We start from the raw sequence: 23,457 nt of genomic DNA, 5'->3' as shown, positions 1-23,457 counted from the left end.
TTCTTGAAAGTTCCTTATAGATTCTGAATGTCAGATTATTATCAGATACATTTATTGTAAAGATTTCTCTCCATCTTGTTTTTCTTTTTTAATTTAGACACACTGCTTTTGTTATACAAAAATAACTCTTTGTTTTTATGTTCTAATACATATATTTTTGTCTCCAATAATTTCTTCCATTCATTTAATAGATAATTTGGTAATTTCTTAGTTTTAGCTCAGTAATTCCCAGCCTGGTCTTGTTATATTCCAGGTTTTTTCGGTTATTTTTATTTTTAAAAATTCACCCATTTATTTGAGAATCTCAATTCTGTTGGCAGTGGACTCTGATAATTTTCTTAATTTATTTTTTCTTTGATAGTGTAGTTTCGAAATTTATCAATGACATACCTGCCTGAAATTAATCTAGAGTTCTTCCTTGGTGTCCTGTCAATTCTAGTGTTTGTTTTATTTTTAATATTTCCAGGAAGTTTTTTGTACAATTTCCTAAAATATGTTGGTCAAATTATTTTTCTTCAAAATTTTCCAGAACCTCAACAACCATGAGCTTCCTATTGCTTAATCTACCTCCATCTTTGTCACTTATATCTGCATTATTTACCAATCTTTTGCCAGTTGTTTTCCGGCTTGCTTCTTTTTCAAATGAGTCTTCTACCGCTATGTCTTCCAACATATTTTTTTCACTGCTTCTTTTGAGGATTTTCTATTTTAGTGTGGTTTTCTAAGTTCCTAAGGTGCATCACTGAAGATTCCTGAGATTTCTTAGCTGTACTTAGTTCCTCTCTTTTTCTCCCTCATCTTTTGACTCTTTCATTCCTTTAATTCCCTCATTGTGTATACTATCCATTTTGTTGCATCCTAAGGAATCTCGTTTTATTTCTAATGCTATTTTTCAGTATATCTTTCTTGTGGTGTTTTTACCTTTTTCTTCTTCCATTATATTTTCTGATTATTTTTGGACTCTCCTTAAGTCGAGCACTTGTACTGCTATTTTTGAGGGGAATGAGGTATATCCTTTCCTGTGACAATCTAACATCTTTTTCCAGTTCTGTTTCTGATGATTCTTCACAGACTATGTTTCTTGCATTCTTCTCTTTTTCATTCCCACTGCTATCTCTGTAGTTCAAACTTTTGTATCTTAGGCCTGGACTATTCCAATAGTTTAACTAGTTTCCCCACATCCAGTTTCTCTTGTAGTCAATCCATCTTAAACACTGCTGCCAGATTAATTTTCCTAAAAATTCACTGATCACATCAGTCCCCTTATTAAAAACATTTAATAACTCTAAGCACACCAATTTTCACTCCTATTTTCTTAAATAAATGAACCCCTTACACAAAACTGGCCTACTTGCCATTCTTTGAACACTTTTTTTTCTTTCCATGACCAACCATGTTGTTGTTTTGTAAACAAAACCAATATTTTAGTTTAAAAGGTTATCTTCATATGGTAATTGCACTGACAGAACTAATCATATCTATTATTTTTTTGATTCTGTGCCTTTGTCCATGCTGCTACACACACACACACACATACACACGCACCCTAAACAAACACAGACCCTCTTTCTTTACTCCTTTTTTAAATAAACATCTTATCTCTCCTTCAAGGGCAAGCTCAAATACCCCACTCTGCCACATGAAGCCTTTCCTGATTACCATAGCCAGAAATTATTTTCCTCTTCCTCTAAAATTCCTGTAGTGCTCAAATGGTGCTTACCAGATATTGTACAGATGTTTGTATCTTAACTTTCCACCTAAATCAAAAGATATGGAAGACAGGGACTATATTTTATTTTTAGGTTTTTATATCTCCCATAGCATTTAACCCAATGCCCTGCATAATTAGGTACTTAATGTAAATAAATGATTAAAATAAGTAAGAGTTTAATTCCACAGAGATCCATTGAGACAGCTAGGTGGTATAGTGGATACCTAACCAATGGGCCTATAATCAGGAAGATCTGAGTTCAAATTTGGCCTCAAACACTTACTAGCTATGTGACCCTGGGCAAGTCACTTAACCAGTTTGTCTCAGTTTCCTCAACTGTAAGACAAGGATAAGAAAAGCACCTACCTCCCAGGGTAGTTGTGAAGATCAATTGAGATATTTATAAAGAGCTTAGTACAGTTCCTAGCACACAGTAGGCACTTAATAAGTACTTGTTCCCCTTCCCATTGATTATGGGATAACAAGAATCAGGCTTCTTATGTTACCTAGCTATCCTATCACATGTCCTATACCATTTTATTGCACATAAATAAGTTGACTGTTTTAAAGGAAAACACAACCAGTTTTATCATAGCAGCTATGACTGTTAGTAAGATTTTTAGTAATGATACTTCTGTATGTTTTAACACTTCTCAAATCTCAGTACAAAAACACACACACACAATGCTACTGAATAGCAAAAACATTTTGAAAATTTAGACAATTTTTGGAAAACTTCACAATGGCCCTTGCAGTAACTGAAGGTACTCTCTGATGTTACAAGGCCAAAATTGAAAACCACTGAGCTAAATGAGACCTAATTCTTAAATGAATATTTTTTAAAATATTTAAAACACATAATAACTAGTTCATGGAAATGAATGGTAATATCCACTTAACTTTGATTATCTTGGTCTACTTTTCTGCTGAACTGCTTCAGTGGAAAGTTTAACATACATGTAAAAGCTAAATTAAAATTAACTAGTTTCATTCAGTCTATGAAATATAGCCAAATGTTTCCCAAAGTAGGACACTGATTATGTGACATGTTTTAATACAGGTGGAAAGGGTCGAAAATAACCTATTAACATGGTGATCCACAGCTTTCAAATGTAAGTTTTAATTCTGATATTGCTACGTTAATGTAAGTGCAGCTGACATTATCAGTTTCCACTGAAAAGGACATAAGACCAATAAAATCAAATCTGTGGACTCATTCTGGAAATGCTAACACTTAGACAAAGGACATTTACTAAACTTTTAAATGGGGCATAGTGCTTTATTAGTAATAAGCAATATAATTTCTTAGAAAATGAATTTTTTATTCTCTAGTCAATAAGCCGGTCATATACTCTTTTTACCAAGTATTTAATTTTTTCTTTTTTACTCAACTGTCTTAAGTTTTCTTGATTCACTTTTGTCTTTTGAGAGTGATGTCTCTGTATCTTTTAATTCTCTACTCGTTTCACCATACATATAGACACACAGACACACAAAGTGCTCTTGAATAATTATTTTTAAAATATTTATTTTAATCATACTTTTTTGAAATGCCAAATCAAGCATTTTATCTGTTATACTCTTCCAGTATGGATAGTTCAGTGTGTGTTTGTCTTTTGAAAAATGAAAATGTCAATGAAGATATCATCCTTTAATGGAAGTCGTCTATCCAATGAATCCATTTTTTAAAATGTACAACTAGTGAATCTGAATTCAACTCGGTCAAATTTGAATGTTCAAATACTGGGGTTCCTCAAAATTAAATTACTAATTTGGGCATTAAAGTTAATTCTTAGAAAGCAAAAACTAAAAGGTTATTGACATTTAAAAGATGTATATAAACTAACCTATCTTAATATTTTTGCTGTTTTTTACTAGCTGAAGAAGATTTAGGAAGTACTGGTGATGACAAAAAGTCCAAAATGTGTCAAATTTTGTAATGTAATCCAATGGGACTAAATCACAAAGATTTTTCTGCTGATGGAGAAAAACTGAAAACGACTAAAGAGTTTCCATGGATCTTAACTAAGTACTGAACAAAAGAACCATCAAAAACAGCAAAAGTACAAAGAATGGGTCCGACCTTTGGATCTAAACTCTTAGGTTTTAAAATTAAGTCATGCATAATCTAACGCACTATCCACAAAACCTTAAATAAACTACTTGTTAGAAATCAGTTTCCTTTTAATACCTGAAGCCAGCTTTCAGAGTCAAAATCCTTCAAGTCAACAAAAGTTTGGACACAAGAAACAAGGAATACAAGAGAGCTACTCTTCAAGATTTCCTCCATCTGCAATAAACATCATCCTTTCTTTCTCCATACTTCTCACTGGATATTTTAATTGTCTAGATAATATCACTTCCCCGCAGTTTATAATAAATCATAGCTTTGTGCCAATAAAGGCTCAAAACATATCTCTCCTACTGCTCAAACCTTTGTGACAATATTTTATTAAGTTAAAAAAAAGCTCCTGTCCTCACAAAAATTATCATCTCTTCAGCTTCACACATACACATATACATACGTATTTATGTAAAATTTTTAATATTTCTGGAATTATTTGCCAGACATTTAAGAAGTATTATTTTGACAAATAAAACTGGGGAAAACATTACTTTGAACATATGGTAAATTTCTTAAGTCCACAGTAACTTAAAGCTAAAAATAAACAGAAATAATCTACTTCAGACTAAAACGGAAAAAAAAAGACTTAAGAATGTCAAAAGATTTCTAAATTAGAATAGACTGATGGCAATTCAAGACACCTGGAGGACTCTTTTATTCTTAGAAATGAATGTAAATATAATCTACTCTGCACCAATAGTTTCATTTTAAGTAGCAAAATAAAGTTTTACTGACAAATTTCCATCTTAATATTCTTTAATATAGAATCATTAAGGACATGTATGACTGGATAGAGAAGTAGGCCATGTATAAAGTAGGAAATAGACTCAGTTCACTGATATGCATAAAATATTAAAAGAAGACCTTCTTCAAACAGGGTAGATTCTCTGTGTAGGATTCACTGGAAAACCTGGATAAAAAATGCACAGGATGAAAAGGGATGGCAAAATCTACTGGGTGTAGTCATACCAATGAGACCATGGCTCCCTTAAAATACTAGAGTACAAGTAATTAATACCCTAAAATTGTTTTTTTCTCTATTCAATGGTATATCAATGGAATAAATAAAATCTAAAGTAACAAGTCTGATTTTTAAAATATGCACACACTGAATGTATGTATCTAAAAGATTATTTCCTGCAAAGCATTCATTTGGAAGGTTTAACACTATTCAAAGCATTTTTGGAAATGCCTTCAGGGCCAACTAATGGACTACATAAAGTCAATCTCATTTGGGGCAGCTAGGTGGCACAGTGGCTAGAGCACCAGTCCTGGAGTCAGGAGGACATGAGTTCAAATCCAGTTTCCTACTCTTTACAAACTTATCAAATCCTTTTCATTCTCAAAAATCACATTTTTTTATCATTAAAACCATAGGCTAATAGTAATTTGAGTAGAAAATTCATTTAACACAATGTAGATCACATGCTATAGTAACTCACCCAGGAATAGACTATTTACTTCTTCCTAATGGCATAGAACAAATTGCATAATTCATGTTACTCTCCTCCACAGTGCCTGATACATCAAACCTGATGACTAAATAAATGTGTACAGTGAACATTAAAAAAAACATTCAATTACATATTTTATGGTTTAATATCATAGTAACTAACCAATTCTATAAAAAAGTCTTTAAAAGTTAACACTGTATTGATATGGGTTTCAATGAAACTACTAGAATTTTGTAGTCACTTCTAACCCATTTTCTCATTACCATCCATCATTATCTACCAATCTACTCTCTTTTATAGGTTATCTGTGTTACTATATCCAAGAATGTATGTGTATATAACTTATTCAGTTAAATCCTCTCAGTGTATATAAACTGTTTTTCTCAGAGGCAAACACTTCGGAAAGCACACAAACTCTTAGAGGCCAAGATTACAGCTAGTGTTTGAAATATACAACAGTAATAATTTTGTATATGGGACTCCAGTAGCCCGTGACTTCCATTGCAACAAATTCTACTTGGTTACTAAGTGTGGAAAGACACAGTGAGGATGCCAGGCAAGGAAAGATGTGCCTAAAGTGAAGAGAATGCTAAACATGCCCCCTGACTGGACAGAAGTATATAAAAGAAGATGCCAAAATTATGGGGGAATGGGTCATAAAAAGTGAAACGAGAGGGGAATGGAGAAGACAAACTTGACTTGCTTCCTAATTTTGCCTCGATGAAAACCTTTATTATTTGGAGTAACTACAATGGAGAAAACCAGTCTGAATTGGTAAAAAATACAAAATATTTTAATAGTTGTAGTGGAACCATGCTGCATTGATAAAATTCTTCATAGAGATTTTGTGACAAAAACACTTGGTGAATAAGCCAGGATTATGTAATATGAGCTAATACTGTTATCATCACACTACTAGAAATCATACTCCTACTAAGAATTAAGGGATTAAAAACAGCTTCTGATTCTCTGAAGTGAACTACTAAGTGAAGAGAGTCATTCAAACTTCTTCACCCCACCTCTAAGCCTGTAAACTTTTTTTCTGTTATATTTTATTGAAGTAAATGGTCTGGGAATTTAGATAGAAGGGAAAAGGGACTTTTCTTTTCCTCTTCCCCATAAACAGAATAAAATCAACAACTTTTTTAGAAAATGACTTTTGTAGATAGAGAGATCAGAGAAAGCATTTTTTGTAGGATATTTTTGTAGGCAATTAACCAAACCAGCCAAAACACTTACTACAGGCCATCCCCACAGCTTCATAATATTCATAATAGTAATGGACTAGACCATTAGATTTCATAGACCAATGATTTCATTGGCATAGGGAAATCCTCTACTAATGCAGATTAACATCTGCTCTGCAACATGAAAGTCACAGAGATTTGTCTAGGGGCACTGAGAGGTTAAATGACTTGCATGGATCACAGAGCCAGTATATGTCAGTGGCATGACATGAACCTATATTTTTCTGTTGAAAACAGAGGCCAGCTTGCTAAGCACTTGGCCATACCTCCCTATGATGATATTCGCTATAGAATGACTTTACTTATAACACACTTCAGAAGTTGCCTCACTCCCAAGCAGTAATTTAAACAAAGGACATACTAACAGCAAAGAACAAAACACATACCAAAATTGATTTTCTAAGGATAATCTTCTGCAAATTTAACAAGAGGAGGGAAGAAGGCTTACTCTGTCAATATCACTTCCCAACTCCTACCTCACACTTCTTTCCCCTCATCTCAAGTAGAGGTTCTGCAAGAACCAGTTGGCTCCTCTGCTCCTTAGTAAAACAAATTCCATTTAGGAATACATGGAAAAGGACAGAGGTAAGGAGACCAGTATGCTTCTTATGGTTCTCTCCAGCAAACTTCCACTCCTCATTATAAGATTCCTTCATAGCTTTCATAGTATCACAGAGAAATAGCTATAAAATAAGAATTGTCTTCTATAGTCAAATATGAACTGGACTTGAGGAAGACATCTGGGGGAAAAGCAATGCAGGAAGGTTTTTTTTTCCTTCCTACAAATAGTATTTCCTTGTGAGCAAGGATGAAATAAATCACATGTCATCCTTCTTGAAAATCTGTCCAAATTTAACCAGTGATGAAACTGACTTTGTGGTCAAGTGATTTAAGCCTCTACAGAAGCAATCAGCTCTATAGGTTATGCAGAACTGCACTTTGTAACACAGTTAATGTGTCAAATAAAGTATATTACTGTCAGATGTAGCTGGATGATTGGTTGTTTCTAAACAGAAACTACTCGAGTTTCAACTTGATAAAGAAAACATAAAAGTCTAATTAAAAAAAGAGGTTCGAGGAAGATTTTCACATTAAGGAATAAAGGCTCTATCCTTGATGTTTCACAGAAATAAATCTTGAAAATATTCATCAAACTCTTCTTCCCTGTTAAAAGAAAAAAAAATATTAGAAGTTTTCCTAGAAAGGGTCATGATATTCTGATTTTTAATCTATGGAATGGAAAATGAAGGCGACTGTTACTATTTCTTTCCACATGGGACAGGTTATCATAGGAGTTTTTAAAGAATATACTATTTAAACCCTATTAAGTATATACTAGAGGGATTTAAGGAGTGGATGGATGGCCACCTGTCAGAGTCTTTTTAGCTCTAAGAGTCCATGGTCCTTCTACACAACCTTGTCTACTTTTTGTGACAGCTACTAATACACATGGCCCCCATAGCCAAGAGGTACGCTTATAACAGGAGCTGGGATCATTCTCTGTTTTATCCTCTTTGTGGCAACAGATTTGGAATAGATTCTGGTCTCCCTAAGCCATGTCATCTCTGCCACAAAAGCAGTCATTTTTGATACTGAACCTCTGCATTAGTTGCTAAAGACAGGACAGGATGGTGACTTTCAGATGAAGTTTTTAAGTCTGTTGCACTACCAATAGCAAAACTTACTGTGATTTTTCATCTGTTTCCTGCAGAGGACCCTTCCATAGTTCTGCTTCTGAAGTGCCTTCTTCCTCATCACAGTTTTCTGAGGAAATTAAAATCTGAAAGTTATTTAAAAAAACCACACATTTTGAGCAACCAATAGCTTTATATTCACATCATGACCCACCAACACATTAAATTAGCTTTGAATCTAACTGCAACTTGGTTTCTATCATTGCAACATATTGCAAACTTAATTACATTAGCCAATAAATATTAAGTACCTTCTTAAAAAATTGAGTAAAACAACAGGTGTGTACCAATCAGCTCTTCCACCGAAATTCTCAGCAGAAAGATCAAAGATTTAGTAGCTCATGAAATGGTTTTTCAAGTTTCACTGAATTAAAATAACTATAACAATTGTCTTACTAATGAACTTCTGGGAGTAACAATCTATCTGCCATGTACAAAGGATGCTTATGTTTTACAGTTCTGGCTTTACTTATGTTTTTTTCTTAATATACATAGGCTTCATCCTTACAGCAGGATTAAGATTTAAGGGACTTGCATTCTCCAATTCATAAACAGTCAAAGGATGTGAACAGGCTGTTTTCAGATGAAGAAATTAAAGCTATGTATAGTCATGAAAAATGCTCTAAATCACTATTGATTACAGAAATGCAAATCAAAACAACTCTGAGGTACCACATCACACTTATCAGATTGGCTAACATGACAAAACAGGAAAATGATAAATACTGGAGAAGATGTGGGAAAATTGGACACTAATGTATTGTTTGTGGAGTTGTAAACTGATCCAACCATCCTGGAGAACAATTTGGAACTATGCCCAAAAGGCTATAAAAACGTGCCTACCTTTTGACCCAGCAATACCACTTCCAGGTCTGTATTCCAAAGAGATCATACAAATGGGAAAAAGACCCACATGTACAAAAATATTTATAGCAGCTCTTTTTGTGGTGGTGATGTGGTGTTTGAGTGCTTGTGCTTGTACCTGAACCCCAATTTCTCTCTAGTCTCAGAAACATTGTCTCTGACAACCACTCCCCAGTCCAAGGACACTGTGCCTAGCAATTATTCATGCATGGGCCCTAGCAAGACCCTTGTCTCTCTTCGTGGTGCAGCTACACAAAGCCGGTGAGAGAGTGCTGGGCTGCTCAGGCCCCAGCCTCAGATCATGTCTCTGGAAGCCTCCCAATTCCTTAGTAAGTTCCTGTCTTGTGAGAAAGCTCTCCCTTGTTGCAGAGCATTCTCTCATCAAGACAGAGGGAGAAGGGTGCCTTGCCCAGCCCAAGGAGTTTTGTCCTTGGCTGGCCCAAGGACTCTTCCTTCTGCCAGACTCCAAAGATCCATACTTCTGTCATCTCCTTCCCTGTCTGGTATACTCCCTGTACTTTCCCATCCATAGCTCCCAAAGACACCTGGACCTTTGAATTACCTAGATGGTACCCCTGACATTCCTTTCCCATGCCCTTTTCCATATAAACCCTAGCTCCATCCTCAGTCTCTTGCAGGTTCCTTAAGAATCCTTGCCCACTGAAAAGTGTAACAATAAATCTTTGTCACCTTGACTTAAAGAATGCTTGAATCTGTGAATTCATTCCAGATGATCCCGTCCTGTACTCCAGTCTTTGAGGAGTCTCAACCTCTCAGACCTCAACAGTGGCAAAGAATTGGAAATTGAAGGGATGCCCATCAATTGGGGATGGCTGAATAAGTTGTGGTATATGAGTAATGGAGTACTATTTTGCTATAAAAAATGATGAGCAGGCCGACTTCAGAAAAAACCTGGAAAGACTTATATGAACTGACGGTGAGTGAAGTAAGCAGAACCATTGTACACAATAACAGCCACATTGGGCAATGACTGACTTTGATAGACTTAGCTCTTCTAAGCAATGTAAGGATCTAAGACAACTTCAAAAAGACTCACAATGGAAAATGCTATCCATACCCAGAGAAAGAACTATGGAGACTAAATGCAGATGGAAGCATACTATTTGCTCTCTCTTTATTTTCTTTTTCTGTTTGTTTCTTCTTTCTCAGGGTTTCTCCCACTGGTTCTAATTCTTCTTTACAACATGACTAATGTGAAAATAGGTTTAATATGAATGTACATATACAGACTATATCAAATTGCATGCTGTCTTAGGGTGGGGGGAGGGGAGAGATGGAGAGAAAATTTAGAACTCCAAATCTTATGGAAGTGAATGTTGAAAACTAAAAGTAAATAAATAATTTTAAAAAAGATTTAAGGGACTTGATTTTCTTAGCTCTAGTGAAAGATTCTAGCTCTAGAAAAAATTACCATTTTTATTATGATAAAATATTTTCCAAATATATAAACACCATATTTCCAAGAAAAAAAGCATAATTACAACTAATTTTAGATGGTCTTTTCTGTATTAAATAGTATTACAAAATGTTAAACACTATATCGCATAGCATTAAAATTATGCCTACACAAAGCAACAGTTAGCAAATGATTTCCTGTCAACAACAACCATTTATCTTAAAAAAAAAAGGAAAGAAAGGAATCAACAACAAGAATTCTGCTTGTCAATGCACAATGTTACTTAGTTTAATACACTGTGAAAATACAGTAGTATTGATTTGCCATGGTGGCCCTAAATCTGTTGGACTCTGATCCTTATATAAACACAAGTAACTGAACTTTGTCCTAACCTAGTCTGTTCTGGCACAGAATACCAACAACCAAAGATAGGAAAAAAGAACCACTGAATGCCAAATGCAAAGAAAATACCATAATAAAAGTTTGAGAATAAATAATCAACCTCAGGCTCAATAATGAGCACTTAAATGGGAATTATTGATATTGCAATTTGAACTACACAAAAAGAGAGCATAAAATCCACTTGTACCATTTCTACTAAAGCTCACTGCAATAAGGTAAAGGAAGAAAAAGATAATTATTTAGGAGTTGGCCTTTTAGCCAAACAATCACTCTAAAAGCACTCTGCTAATTCTATGGATAATAAGATTTATAAAGCTTTTGAAAGCTCTCATGCCAAGAGTCCTTGAACCAACTTTCAATGGGCTAATAACCTAACCACTCCATCTCTCTATGTCCTTCCCAAGGATTCTCCCTGAATACAGCCTTTCTGTAACAGTTTGTTTTGGAGGAGGAGAGGAATCACATAATCTAAGTTTAATGATGAAAATAAGAAGAGGTTAGTTTAGTGCATGGGTGTGGAACCTGTGGCCTCGAGGCCACATATGTCCTTCTAGGTCCTTGAGTGTACCCTTTTGACTGAGTCCAAGTTTTACAGAACAAATCCTTTTATTAAAGGGATTTGTTCGGTGAAGTTTGGATTCAGCCAAAGGGCCACACTTGAGGACCTAGAGGGCCACATATAGCGTTGAGGCCACAGATTCCCCACCCTGGTTTAGTGTAAGACAACTCCTTTACTTTGAAAGGTTATAAACACAAGAAATAGCTAAGTATCTTCAAAAAACCAATTTTACAAAGAAATGTGATTTCCTCAAAAATGACAATGGCTTCAAGTTATCACAATAGTGCCTGCCGCTACCTGTTGAATTTGGGAATGGTGTTACTATGGAAACAATGGCTACAGAATGTCTAGTTCAAAGCAGGATTCATGCTCCAATTTCAAAACTATTCAGTAATTACTGGCAAATATGTATATGCAGGCATTTACCTGATCAATCAGATACTAAAATGAAGCCTACATGTAAATCTTTTAATTCTAGTGAAGAAACTACTAAAATCTCCAGTTAATAATTCATTAACAAACGACTCAATGAGTAAGCTCTGGGTCTGTACTCAAACAGAAAAATGAATGCATCTGAAATCATTTTGTGAGGATACTTTTTTGGGATAAGCTAATAAATCAAAATTATGTCATATGCTACAAAGAATGCAGCCTCAGAATGGTAGTCCTCTTTGAAGACCAAGTACTCCTTTCACGACCAAAGCATGTGCTGCTCTCTGAACAGAATGAGGTGTCAGAAAAAAAGGGGTAGAGGCACAGAGAATAATAACAGCCCACATATCTGCATACTGCACCTATGTAGATATAATATTATTTGATTCTCACAACAACCCTGTTGATGCAGATGCTATTATATTATCCCCATTTTATAGACAAGGAAACTGAGGCTAAAAGGTTAAGTGACCTGTATAAATTTTCACAGCTAAGTGTTTCAGGCAAGATTCAAACTCAGGTTTTCCTGGCTCCCAGTTTGGCACTCAATCTACCTTGCTATTACTCCCCCATAGACTATACTCCTTAAGGCAAAACTATTTTGTGTCTTTCTATGCCAGTGTCTAGTACAACATACTAGCACATAGTAGGGACTTAATAAATGCTTGGTTTTTTTTATTTTTGTTTTAGGCAATTGGGGTTAAGTGACTTGCCCAAGGTCACACAGCTAGTAAGTGTCAAGTGTTTGGTCTGAGGCCGAATTTGAACTCAGGTCCTCCTGACTTCAGGGCTGGTGCTCTATCCACTGCGCCACCTAGCTGCCCCATAAATGCTTGTTTGATGAAGAGAACCTACTATGGTTATCACTGGCACACATCTGGGGATAAAAAAGCTTTATTCACCAAAATTTAAACCAAAAAAAGTCTCTATAACTGATGCCCACAGCACATATGATGGATTTTACACAACTACTAAAACAATTACCACTAAGCAAATACTTCTACGATCACAAATGTCTTGAACATGCATCCATAGGTTCAAAAAGGGAATATGTTAGATGAGATAAGAAACAGATGAGCTCAACTAGGTTGACTGATAGAGCTTGAAGACCTGCTTAGCTCAGAAGACCCAAGTTTCAGTCTCAGCTCTTCAACTTCCTAGCTGTATTATTTTGGGCATGAAGAACCTCACTGGCAAGACAGCCCTCACAGATCATCTAGTATAACCTATACTTCAAAAGGAATTCCTCTTGCAACATTTCCAAGAAGTGATATGATAGCCTTCATTGAAGACTTTCAATGGTGGAGAATTGTTCTCTTTCGTCTAGTTAGAACTGTAAGAAAGTTCTTTGTTACATAAAATAAAATCTACTTTTTTATAACTTCCAACCACTGCTCCAAGTTCTGCTCTCTGAGGCCATGCAAAATAAATACAGTCTCTCTTTCACATGACTTACTTCAATATATTGACAAGTATATGATCTCATCAGTATAAGTACTTCCTCTAACCACACATACTGCAACTCATCCAGAGCAATTTCACCAATATTGATGCAAAAATTTAAAATAAAATACTAGTAGGGAAACAGCATTAACATATCACAAAGATCATACACTATGATCAAGTAGGATTTATATACCAGGAATGCAAGGCTGGTTTATAAGAAAACAAAACGCACAACTGACATCAACAACAAAAACAACAAAAATCATACGATTCTACCAATAGATGGAGAAAAAGCTTTTGACAAAATATAATACCCATTCCTATCCAAAACACTAGAAAGCATAGGAATAAATGAATCTTTTCTCATGATAATAGTATCTATATAAAATCAAGAACAAGCATTATCTGTAATGGGAGACTTTCTAATACAAAAATCTTTTCCAATACAATCAGGGGTGAGACAAGCATGTGCTTTATCACCACTATTATTCAATACTGTATTAGATTTCTAGCTACAGCAATAAGAAAAAGAAACTGAAAGAATAAGAATAGGCAACAATATGGTATATATGACAGTATATCAATACTTAGAGAACTCTAGAGAATTAACTAAAAAACTAATTGAACTAATTAATAATTTTAGCCAAGTTACAGAATATAAAATAAACTTACATCAGCATTTCTACATATTACCAATAAAACTCAGCAGAAAGAGATAGAAAGAGAAATTCCATTTAAAATAACTACAGATAATCTAAATACTTGGAAGTCTACCTGCCAAGGCAAATCCAGAAACTATGTTAACACAACTACAAAACAGTTTTCATACAAATAAAGAGATTTAAACAACTGGAGAAATATTTATCACTCATGAGTAGGCCAAGCTAACATAAAAAAAATGACAATTCTACCTAAATTAATTTACTTCCTCAATGCTTTACAAATCAAACAACTAAAGAATTATTTTATGGAGCTAGAAAAAATAATAATAAAATTCATCTAGAACAATAAAAGGTCAAAAATTATCAAGGGAATCAATGGAAAAAATGTGAAGAAAGGTGGCCTACCAGTACCAGATTTCAAATTATATTACAAAGCAGTAACCACTGAATTGGGGCAGCTAGGTGGTACAGTGGATAGAGTGCTGGGAAAGTGTCAGGAAGACTCATCTTTTTGAGTTCAAATCTGGCCTCAGACACTTACTAGCTGTGTGATCCTGGGCAAGTCACTGAGTCCTGTTTGCCTCAGTTTCCTCATCTATAAAATGAACTGGAGAAGAAAATGCTAAACCACTCCAGTATCTTTGCCAAGAAAACCCCAAATGGGTTCAGGGAGAGTTGGACACTGCTGAAACAACTGAATAACAACAAATTCATCAAATGGAGCTTCTCTTAAAATGATAAGTAGCATCTGCCTAAAACCAAGAGCAAGCATTATCTGTAATGCTTGTACGGGAGATTCAAACAGGACTAGCACCTCTGGTGGGAAGGCTTGCCAAGCCCTTTTGAAGGTTGCTTATCCACATTTGATGTTTTCCTGGCACTCAACTCTCACCTATGGCTCCAAAAATCTGTAGCACACACAGTGGCACCACCTCAGCAGAAAGGCTATATCAGGTTGAGGGTAACCAATGGGCCAGTCAGTGAGTCAGGAGGGTATCTACCCCAAGCATGTGAAGACTACCCCCAGCAGAATGGGAAGATGAGAACAATTTGCTCCAATGACCGTGAAGGTGGCTAAAGCAGGCATTGCGGAGCACTTAGAGCTTGATCAGACATCCAAGATGCCAAGGTCACCTACTGCATCCTAGGCCATCACCAGTCATCCTGACTTTTGTCTTGCCACTGGACTTTGATGACTCTGGAAGAGAGAGTGAGGCTGCTGACTTCTTGCAACTCTGCCTCACTTAAATCTAGTCCACATGTGAGTCAAGACATCATCCATGACATCACTGGCCCTCTTCAAAAATGAAAGATAAACAATAAACTAGAAGCTTTCCCAGTAAGATTGGAGTGACACAAGGATGTCTAACCTGGTGCTGGCAATGAAAGAGTGGTTAATCGATGGGACAGATTAGGTACACAATATATAGAAGCAAATGACCACAGTACTCTAGTGTTTGATAAACCTAGAAATACAAGCTGTGGGCAGCAAGAATTAATTATTCGACAAAAAACTCACGGGAAAACTACAAAGCAGATTGGCAGAAACTAAGCTCAGATCAACATTTCATATCATATACCAAGATAAGGTCAAAAAGACATACATAAAGGGTGATATCACAAGCAAATTAAAAGCTGTAAGATTTACAGATAAGGGAAGAGTTTTTGACCAAACAAGAGATAGACAGAATCACAGGAGGTAAAATTTTTAGGATAATTTTGATTACATGAGATTACAAAGGTTTTGTACAAATAAAACCAATGTAGCCAGAATTAGGAGGAAAATGGGAAACTGGGGGGAAAACTTATAGTCCCTTTCTCTGATAAAGGCCTCATTTCTCAAATATATAGGGAACTGGACAAAATATATAAAATAAGAGACATTCCCCAGATGATTAGAGGTTAAAGGATATGAACAGGCAGTTTTCAGAAGAACAAATCAAAGCTATCAACTGTCTCATAAAAAATGCTCTAAATCCACTAATAATTAGAGAAATGCAAATTAAAACAACTCTGAGATACTACCTCATACCCATCAGATTGGCTAACATAATAGAAAAGGAAAATGACAAATGCTGGAGTGGATGTAGAAAAATAGGTTCACTACTGTACTATTCGTGAAGTTGCAAGCTGGTTCAACATTCTGAAGAACAATTTGGAACTATGCCGAAAGGGCTATAAAATTGTGCATATTCTTTGACCCAGAAAAAACACTATTAAGTCTGTATCCCAAAGTGATGAAAGAAAAAGGGAAAGGACTTATATGTACAAAAATACTTAAAGCAACTCTTTTTATATGAAAGAATTAGAAAGTAAAGGGATATCCATCATTTGGGGAATGGCTGAATAAATTGTGTATATGACAGTGATGGAATACTATTGTGCTATAAGAAATGACAAAGGTGATAGGCTCAGAAAGACCTGGGAAGACTTACATGATGCAAAGTAAAGTGAGCAGAACCAGGAAAACACTGTACACAGTACAGCAATATTGGAATAATGATCAACTGTGAAAGACTTAACTACTTTGATCAACATCATCCAAGACAATCCCAAGGAACTCATGACGAAAATGCTATCCACCTCTAGAGAGAGAACTGATAAAATCTTGGACGCAAACTGAAGTATAATTTTTCCACTTTATTTTCCTTGCCCTTTTTTTTTTTTGCAACATGGTTAATATGCAATAGGTTTTAAATGATTTTGCATGTATAACTGATAATTTCATTGTTCACCTTCTCAATAAGTGGAGGAGGGGCAAAAGGGAGAGAATTTGGAATTCAAAATGTTTTTAAAAGAATGCTAAAAATAAATAAACAATATTTTTTTAAAAAAGGAAATATGCTGGGGTAGGTCAAGCAATAAGAGGGTAAGGTAGCAGATAGAAGTAAAGTTGAGGAGTTAGGAGAGATAGGAAAAAAGAGATATGCACAAACATAAAAGCAAAGATTAGGAATAGAATCTCTTAGGGAAAGTGTGTATGTATGCATGTGTATTTATGCATACGTTTATTAATATATCAATACTTACATATAAATATATCCATGCTCAATTATAGCCTTGGGATGGCAGATAGGGAGGATGAAGGGGGAAAAAAGAACAAAGCAAAAAGTGTACAGCAGAGAACAAAAAAAAACCTAGAAGGAAGCAAAGATGGACAGTTTTCAACATAATGCACAGTACTTAATATACAGGCTTTCCTGAAATGAAAAGTGATTGCTACATATTTTGAATCCTCTATGTTCTGCTGTGCATATAACATATGCATTTAACATATGTATTTAAGTTTCAGCATTTGTCAAAAATAAAAAAAGAAAATTTTAAAAAGGAAATATGCTTTGCATGACTTCACATATAAAATGGGCATCATATTGCTTGCCTTCTCAATGGGTAAGGGAAGACCTGGAAGAAGGGAGAAAATGTGAAATTCAAAAAAACGTTTAAAAATTTTTTAAATGTAAAATAGAAAAGAAAAAAATAACAGATGAGGTTTTGTTTAGTGAAAAGTTTAGGGTCATTAAAAACATAATGCCATTTCCCAAAGACTCTCCTTGTTTAGGAGACCTCTACAATACTTTAAGGCTTGATGCAATCAATGTAAAGTCATCCTCCAGAAATAGACACATCTGGAAGACCGCACTATCAGTTGGGAAGTCTTCTTCCATTTTGGACTCCCACTGAATGTCCTTCATGCTAGTAGCAAACACATCTCCCTATACTGTGCCTCATTGATTTAATAATCAGAAGAGTGTTGAACAAAGTTAACTCTGTTTTATTATCTTTCAAGGAATACTGTGTATGATTTTGACATAGGCATAGGTTAACACCTTATTACAGGTTTTAAGGCAGTCTTGTGCTCTGACAAATCAAATGTTTTCTTGTAGTGAAAAAAAAGTAAAAGAAGATCTTGTATTCTCTGTGACTTTTTGTTGTGAATATAAAGTAAAAATAAAGCTGGGCAGTGCAGCGGATAGAGAGGAAGGCCTGGAGGCAGGAAGACTTGAGTTCAAATGTGGCCTCAGACACTTGCTAGCTGTGTGATCCTGGGCAAGTCACTTAACCTCTGTTTGCCTGTTTCTTCATCTGTAAAACAGGGATAATAACAGCACCTACCTCCCATTGTAAAGCACCTGGCACACAGTAAGTGCTATACAAATGTCAGCTCTTACTGTTGTTGTTGTTGTTGTTTGTCTGCTATAGAATGTCATTTTTGAAAACCTGTTTCCCTTTATACTTTCATCCAGGGTGTCCTTTAATTCATGTTGATTATTCTCATAAAAGTTTTGTAGAAACAAGAAACTGAGCATATAGGTTGGTACTTATTAACATTCTCTTAGTCTACATTAGAAGCTTTCCAAATAAATGTAGGAGTAATGCAAAGATGTTCCCTTCTTCCCACTATTATCTGATATAGTTCAAAAAATGCTAGCAATAACATTAACACACAAGAATGCAATGAAAGGCATAAAAACAGGCAAAGAGACAAACCTATTATTATTTGCTGACATCGTGTTTTACTTAGAAAATCCTAGGGAGAAGACTTATGAGGAAACAGAACCAGATCATCTCCTGAGGTTCTCTCTCTCTCTCTCTCTCTCTCTCCATATGTGTGTGTGCGTGTGTGTGTATACATGTATATGTATATGTATATATATGTATATGTATATGTATATGTATATGTATATGTATATGTATGTATATGTATATGTATATGTATATGTACATGTATGTATATGTATGTGTATATATAGAGAAAGAGAGAGATTATATAGATATATATTTCTAAGGCTCATACAGAAAATATGGCATACAAGAAACAATACTGTGTCTGGAGTCAGAGAACATGGGTTTGAATCTTTGCTCTAATACTAACTACCTGTGACCATGGTTAAGTCACCATACCTCCCTAGGGCTTATTTTCCTTATCTTTAAATGAAAGGGTTTGACTAGAAGATCTCTAAGGTTTCATCCAGCACCTATCAAAGAATAGGTATGAAAAATTGAACATTAAACTTCCATACAGTTTTGATTAAGTATAACTCACAGTTATTCCTTTTGCATTACATATATGGTGATGGTACATTAGTATGGAGAAGAGCTGACAACTCCATTCCAAAGACCAAGATGTGTATACAGTTCAGCATACAATCCAGTTTTCAGAGATGAGGGAAACTAACAAACCAACAATCACCATACTAATACAGAACAATATAATAGTGATGAAGTGTAGATTGGATTGGAGATTAGAGAGATAATCACTAGATTACAACACCTGTGATATTGGCTCCATCCCATCCTACCAGTTGTGCTATTAGAGCATCCATACTGGGCCTCCAGAGACTGTACCTGGGAGGACCTAAGCCACTCATCTCTGAATTCCTTGGGACCATGTTTCTTTGGAAGAAGTTTGGAAGAGGTATGAGTTTGGAGGAGGAAAAGATGATGTTTATTTAGGACATGTTGAATTTCAAATGTCTCTGGGACATTCTGAGATGTCCAATAGGCAGCTGGTGATGCCCAGAGAGTAGGGCTGGATATCTGTGAGTCATCTGCATAAATATGGGAACTGATGAGATCAGGAAGAGAAATTATGTAGACAGAGAAGAGGCCAAGAAAGAGCCCTGATTAGAACTGTCTTCCCTCTAGAGTACTAATTTTGATGATTTCAATAGCAGGAAAGCACACAATTCAAATACACTTAAATTTAAGCATATTAGAGAAAATGATCACATCCTCTAGCGTTGGAAGATGATATAGATAGACCTAGATCTAGATCTAGATCAACCTCATTCTTTTGTGATTAAAGGTCAATGTAGATTTCAGGAGAACTCATGAAACACCAAACCGAAATAACACAATGAACTAAGGGAAGAGAAACTAAAAATCTGTCAGGACTGTGGAGATACTTGCAGAAATAAGAACACTAGCAACAGATTCTCATAGCAGTAAGACAATTATCAGTATTAAAATCATATGCCACGAGTGTTATGTTTTACCATTCTAATACTTAACATCAGAAGTTAGTTTTTATCCTTTACGGAGTTTTTTTATAACCTTAGTTTACAGAAAGACTATTTCCTAGTAGGGTAACTCAGTCAGTCAATAAACATTTATAAGGCACTTACTATGTGCCAGGCATGGTGCTAAGTGCTGGAATACAAAAAGAGGCAAAAGACAAGTCTCTGTCTGGCCTCAAGGAGCTCAAAATCTAATGGGGGAAGACAATAAGCAAAGAAATATGTACAAAGCTCTGCGAAGGATCAGGATAAATAGGAAATAATTAAAAGAAGACATGCATTAGAATTAAGAGGGGTTGGGAAAAGCTTCCTGTAAAAGACAGGATTTGGAGAAAGAGTATTTTGGGCACAAGAACAGCCAGAGAAAATGCCCAGAGCCAGGAGATGCAGTATTTTGTTCCTAGAACAGCCAGGAGGTCAGTGTCACTGAACTGAAGAATATTTGTTGAGGGAGTAAGGTATAAAAAGACTGGAAAGGTAGGAGGGGGCTAGGTTATAAAGGGCTTTGAGCATTTTGTATTTGCTCCTGGAAGGACTAGAGTTTACTGAGTAGGGCAAGTGATGTGGTCAGACCTGAGCTTTAGGAAAATTACTTTGGTGGCTGAATGGACAATGGATTGGAGTGGGGACAGACTTCAGGCAAGCAGACCCATTAGTAGCCTACTGCAATAGTCCAGGCATGGAATGATAAGGGTCTGCACCAGAGTGGTAGCAGTGTCAGAGGAGAAATAGAGGCATATTCAAGAAATATACAGATATACCTATATAGAGAGATATAAAGAGAGATTAAAAAGGGAAATCGACAGGCTTTGGTAATAGTTTGGATATGGAAGGTGACAGGCAGGGGGGGTTGAGAATGGCACATAGGTTGCATGCCTGAGGGCCTGAGAGGATGATGTTGCCTTCTACAACAACAGGGAAAACAGAGAGGAGGGGGAAGGGATTTAGAGGAATTTAGAAGAGTGAGAGGAAAAGATAGTGAGCTCTGCTGGGGACATGTTGAGTTTAAGATCTCTTCTGGGCATCCAGTTTGAGTCTGAAAAGCAAATAGAGATGCAAGATAGGAAGTCAGCAGAGACGTTAAGGCAGGATAGGCAGATTTGAGAACTGTCCACATAGAGATGGTAATTAAATCCATGGGAGCTGAGAGATTCACTGAGTGAAGCAATGTAGAGGAAGAAGAGAAGGGGACTCAAGGGAGAACCCTGATGGACACCCAGGGCTACAGGACATGATCTGGAAGAAGGTCCAGCAAAGGAGACTGAGAAGGAATGCTTAGACAACCTAGAAAGTATCAATGAGGAGAGAGTGATCAACAATGTCAAAGGTTACAGAGAGGTAGAAGACACTGAGGATGAAGAAAAGTATAATTAGGTAATCACTGGTAACTTGAGAGAGCAGTTTCAATGGAATAATGAGGTTAGAAGCCACAGGTTAAGAAGAAAATATTTCTCAAACCTCATACCTGTATTGGAAATTTCATTAACTTCCAAAGAAATCACCAATTTAAATTTTAGCAGTCTCCTAAGGACCACCATTTCCTGACTCCAGAATAGCTACAAGTTTTACCCATGTCCTAGAAATTTACAATTAAATCCGCCACACATTTCTACAAAATATTTACAAATTATATAAAATTAAAGTACATAACAAAGCACCAGATTCTACTCAATAAAGATTAAGCACTTATATGCACAGTAATGCAATGATGAATCTTAATCTATTTTAAACAAATTAAACATTCTTATTTAAAGGGAGTTTTTTTTTATTTTTTGCTTTTTTGCTTTTTGGTGAGGCAATCAGGGTTAAATGACTTGCCCAAAGTCACACAGCTAGTGTTATGTGTCTGAGGTCACATTTGAACTCAGGTCCTCCTGACTCCAAGGCCGGAGCTCTATCCATTGTGTCACCTAGCTGCTCCAGGTTTATTTTTTTTTAAACTGACCAAAAATGACCTGTTACCAAAATTCCTCATTTCCACACAGCTCAATAATCAAGTAGGGACTTTATACAGTATTCACTTTAGTGCCACATGTATTACTAAATGTATTGCTTAGGTGGCCCCTGACCAGAACAGAGATTCCCACAGTTATAAAAAAAAATTGTTTAAAAGACAGAGGAAAGAAGTATGGGTAAATGGCCTCAAAAAAAGTGGAAGACATTTTTGTCACTTTGGAGTTAAGAAAAAAACATGCTCCAAAGCATATGAACTTATAAAGCAGACCTACTTTAAAGGAGAATGAATTATATCCTAAGTCTCCTGATAATTTGGGACTATCTTCAAGTAGTTAAAATCCTCCTACTCTCCAATGCTACACGGATTAAAAAATATATTTGTGTGCTCACTCCCTATTTCTACCAGCTCTTTAAAATTCCTCAAATCACCTTTTCTGTTTGTCTCTAGAATTCACGTGCATCCACTGACATTGTATTTTTCATCCAATGTCCCTGATGCGACTGGGGTTAAATGACTTGCCCACAGTCACACAGCTAGTGAGTGTTATGTGTCTGATGCTGCATTTGAACTCAGGTCCTCCTGACTCCAGGGTCAGTGCTTTATCCACTGTGCCACCTACCTGCCCCCACTAATTTATTTGTAAAGAGACATTAAAAAATGAAGCAGCTAAAATCTCTCCAAAATAAAGACAAGGTAATCTGACATGTTTTTAAAATGTTAGAAGAAATTTTAGTCACAGCTAATAAAATGATCCATATTATTCAAGTACTCCAAAATGAAAGTTATTAACTCACCCAAATAAACAAAGGAGCTTTGATTTCATCATCACTGAGAATTCCCAGAATGGAGACCCTCTACCAGATTACAACCCAACTATCACTTATGAGACCTAGAGTGCCATCTCTGATACAAAGAGGTTAGGTTACGTGACCAACATCACCTAGCCAATAAGTAACAGAGGACCGATTTCAACCAGTCTTTCTGATTCCAAATGGAACCCTCCCAATCAGCATCCCAAGATGCCTCTTAATAATTCACACAACTCAAATCTTTAGAATTCCATGGGAATAACCCAAATCTAATACTTACCATTATCTGACCCTTCTGATTTCTCTGAGGAAGAATGTTCTGCAAAGAAAATCACACATTCATCAAAGCTGAATGTTTCAAATTTGTCAGTTGTGTCTTCCTAACTAGAATATAAATCCCTTCAAAAGCCTGTGTTTCATACCCCTTTTGTGTGCATCTGCTCTCCAGAATGTGGGGCACAGTCCTCAGAACTTAGTCAGGCATGCCCCAAACACTTATTGATTGACTGTCAAGGTGAATTAACAGCTCCAGTGCGGGGAGTGGTCACATTTGTCTGACCATAGTTGATTCTATCTGCCTGTCTATACTATAGATCTTTTACTTCTTAAAACAAAGCTAACAAAAAACCAGAAATACAATGAAAAAGCACTGATTGCAGAA

The 23,457-nt window shown here is 35.8% G+C and overlaps 2 protein-coding genes across 2 annotated transcripts in view; one reads left to right on the top strand and one right to left on the bottom strand.

Moving 5' to 3' along the window:
- The window catches only part of PDE6C (phosphodiesterase 6C), an 83,337-nt gene extending 78,449 nt beyond the window's left edge, over positions 1-4,888 (top strand). The window contains exon 22 of the mRNA XM_020964122.2: positions 3,590-4,888. Coding sequence (XP_020819781.1) covers positions 3,590-3,651 — 62 coding nt within the window. The 3' untranslated portion in view covers positions 3,652-4,888. The remainder of the gene's footprint in view (positions 1-3,589) is intronic.
- Positions 4,889-6,061: 1,173 nt separating this feature from the next.
- LOC110192746 (protein FRA10AC1) overlaps positions 6,062-23,457 on the bottom strand; it is a 52,890-nt gene continuing 35,494 nt past the window's right edge. Inside the window, exons 12-14 of the mRNA XM_020964123.2 lie at positions 23,077-23,115; positions 8,223-8,301; positions 6,062-7,701 (exon numbers count right to left, since the gene is read on the bottom strand). Of these exons, the coding sequence (XP_020819782.1) occupies positions 7,659-7,701; positions 8,223-8,301; positions 23,077-23,115 (161 nt within the window). The 3' untranslated portion in view covers positions 6,062-7,658. The remainder of the gene's footprint in view (positions 7,702-8,222; positions 8,302-23,076; positions 23,116-23,457) is intronic.

This window comes from Phascolarctos cinereus, unplaced genomic scaffold (genome assembly GCF_003287225.1).
Source record: "Phascolarctos cinereus isolate Bilbo 61053 unplaced genomic scaffold, phaCin_HiC Scaffold_3;HRSCAF=262, whole genome shotgun sequence".
In the NCBI taxonomy this organism is placed as follows: domain Eukaryota; kingdom Metazoa; phylum Chordata; class Mammalia; order Diprotodontia; family Phascolarctidae; genus Phascolarctos; species Phascolarctos cinereus.
The sequence above is the reverse complement of the archived record's forward strand: the minus strand, read 5'-3'. Positions and strand labels throughout refer to the sequence as shown.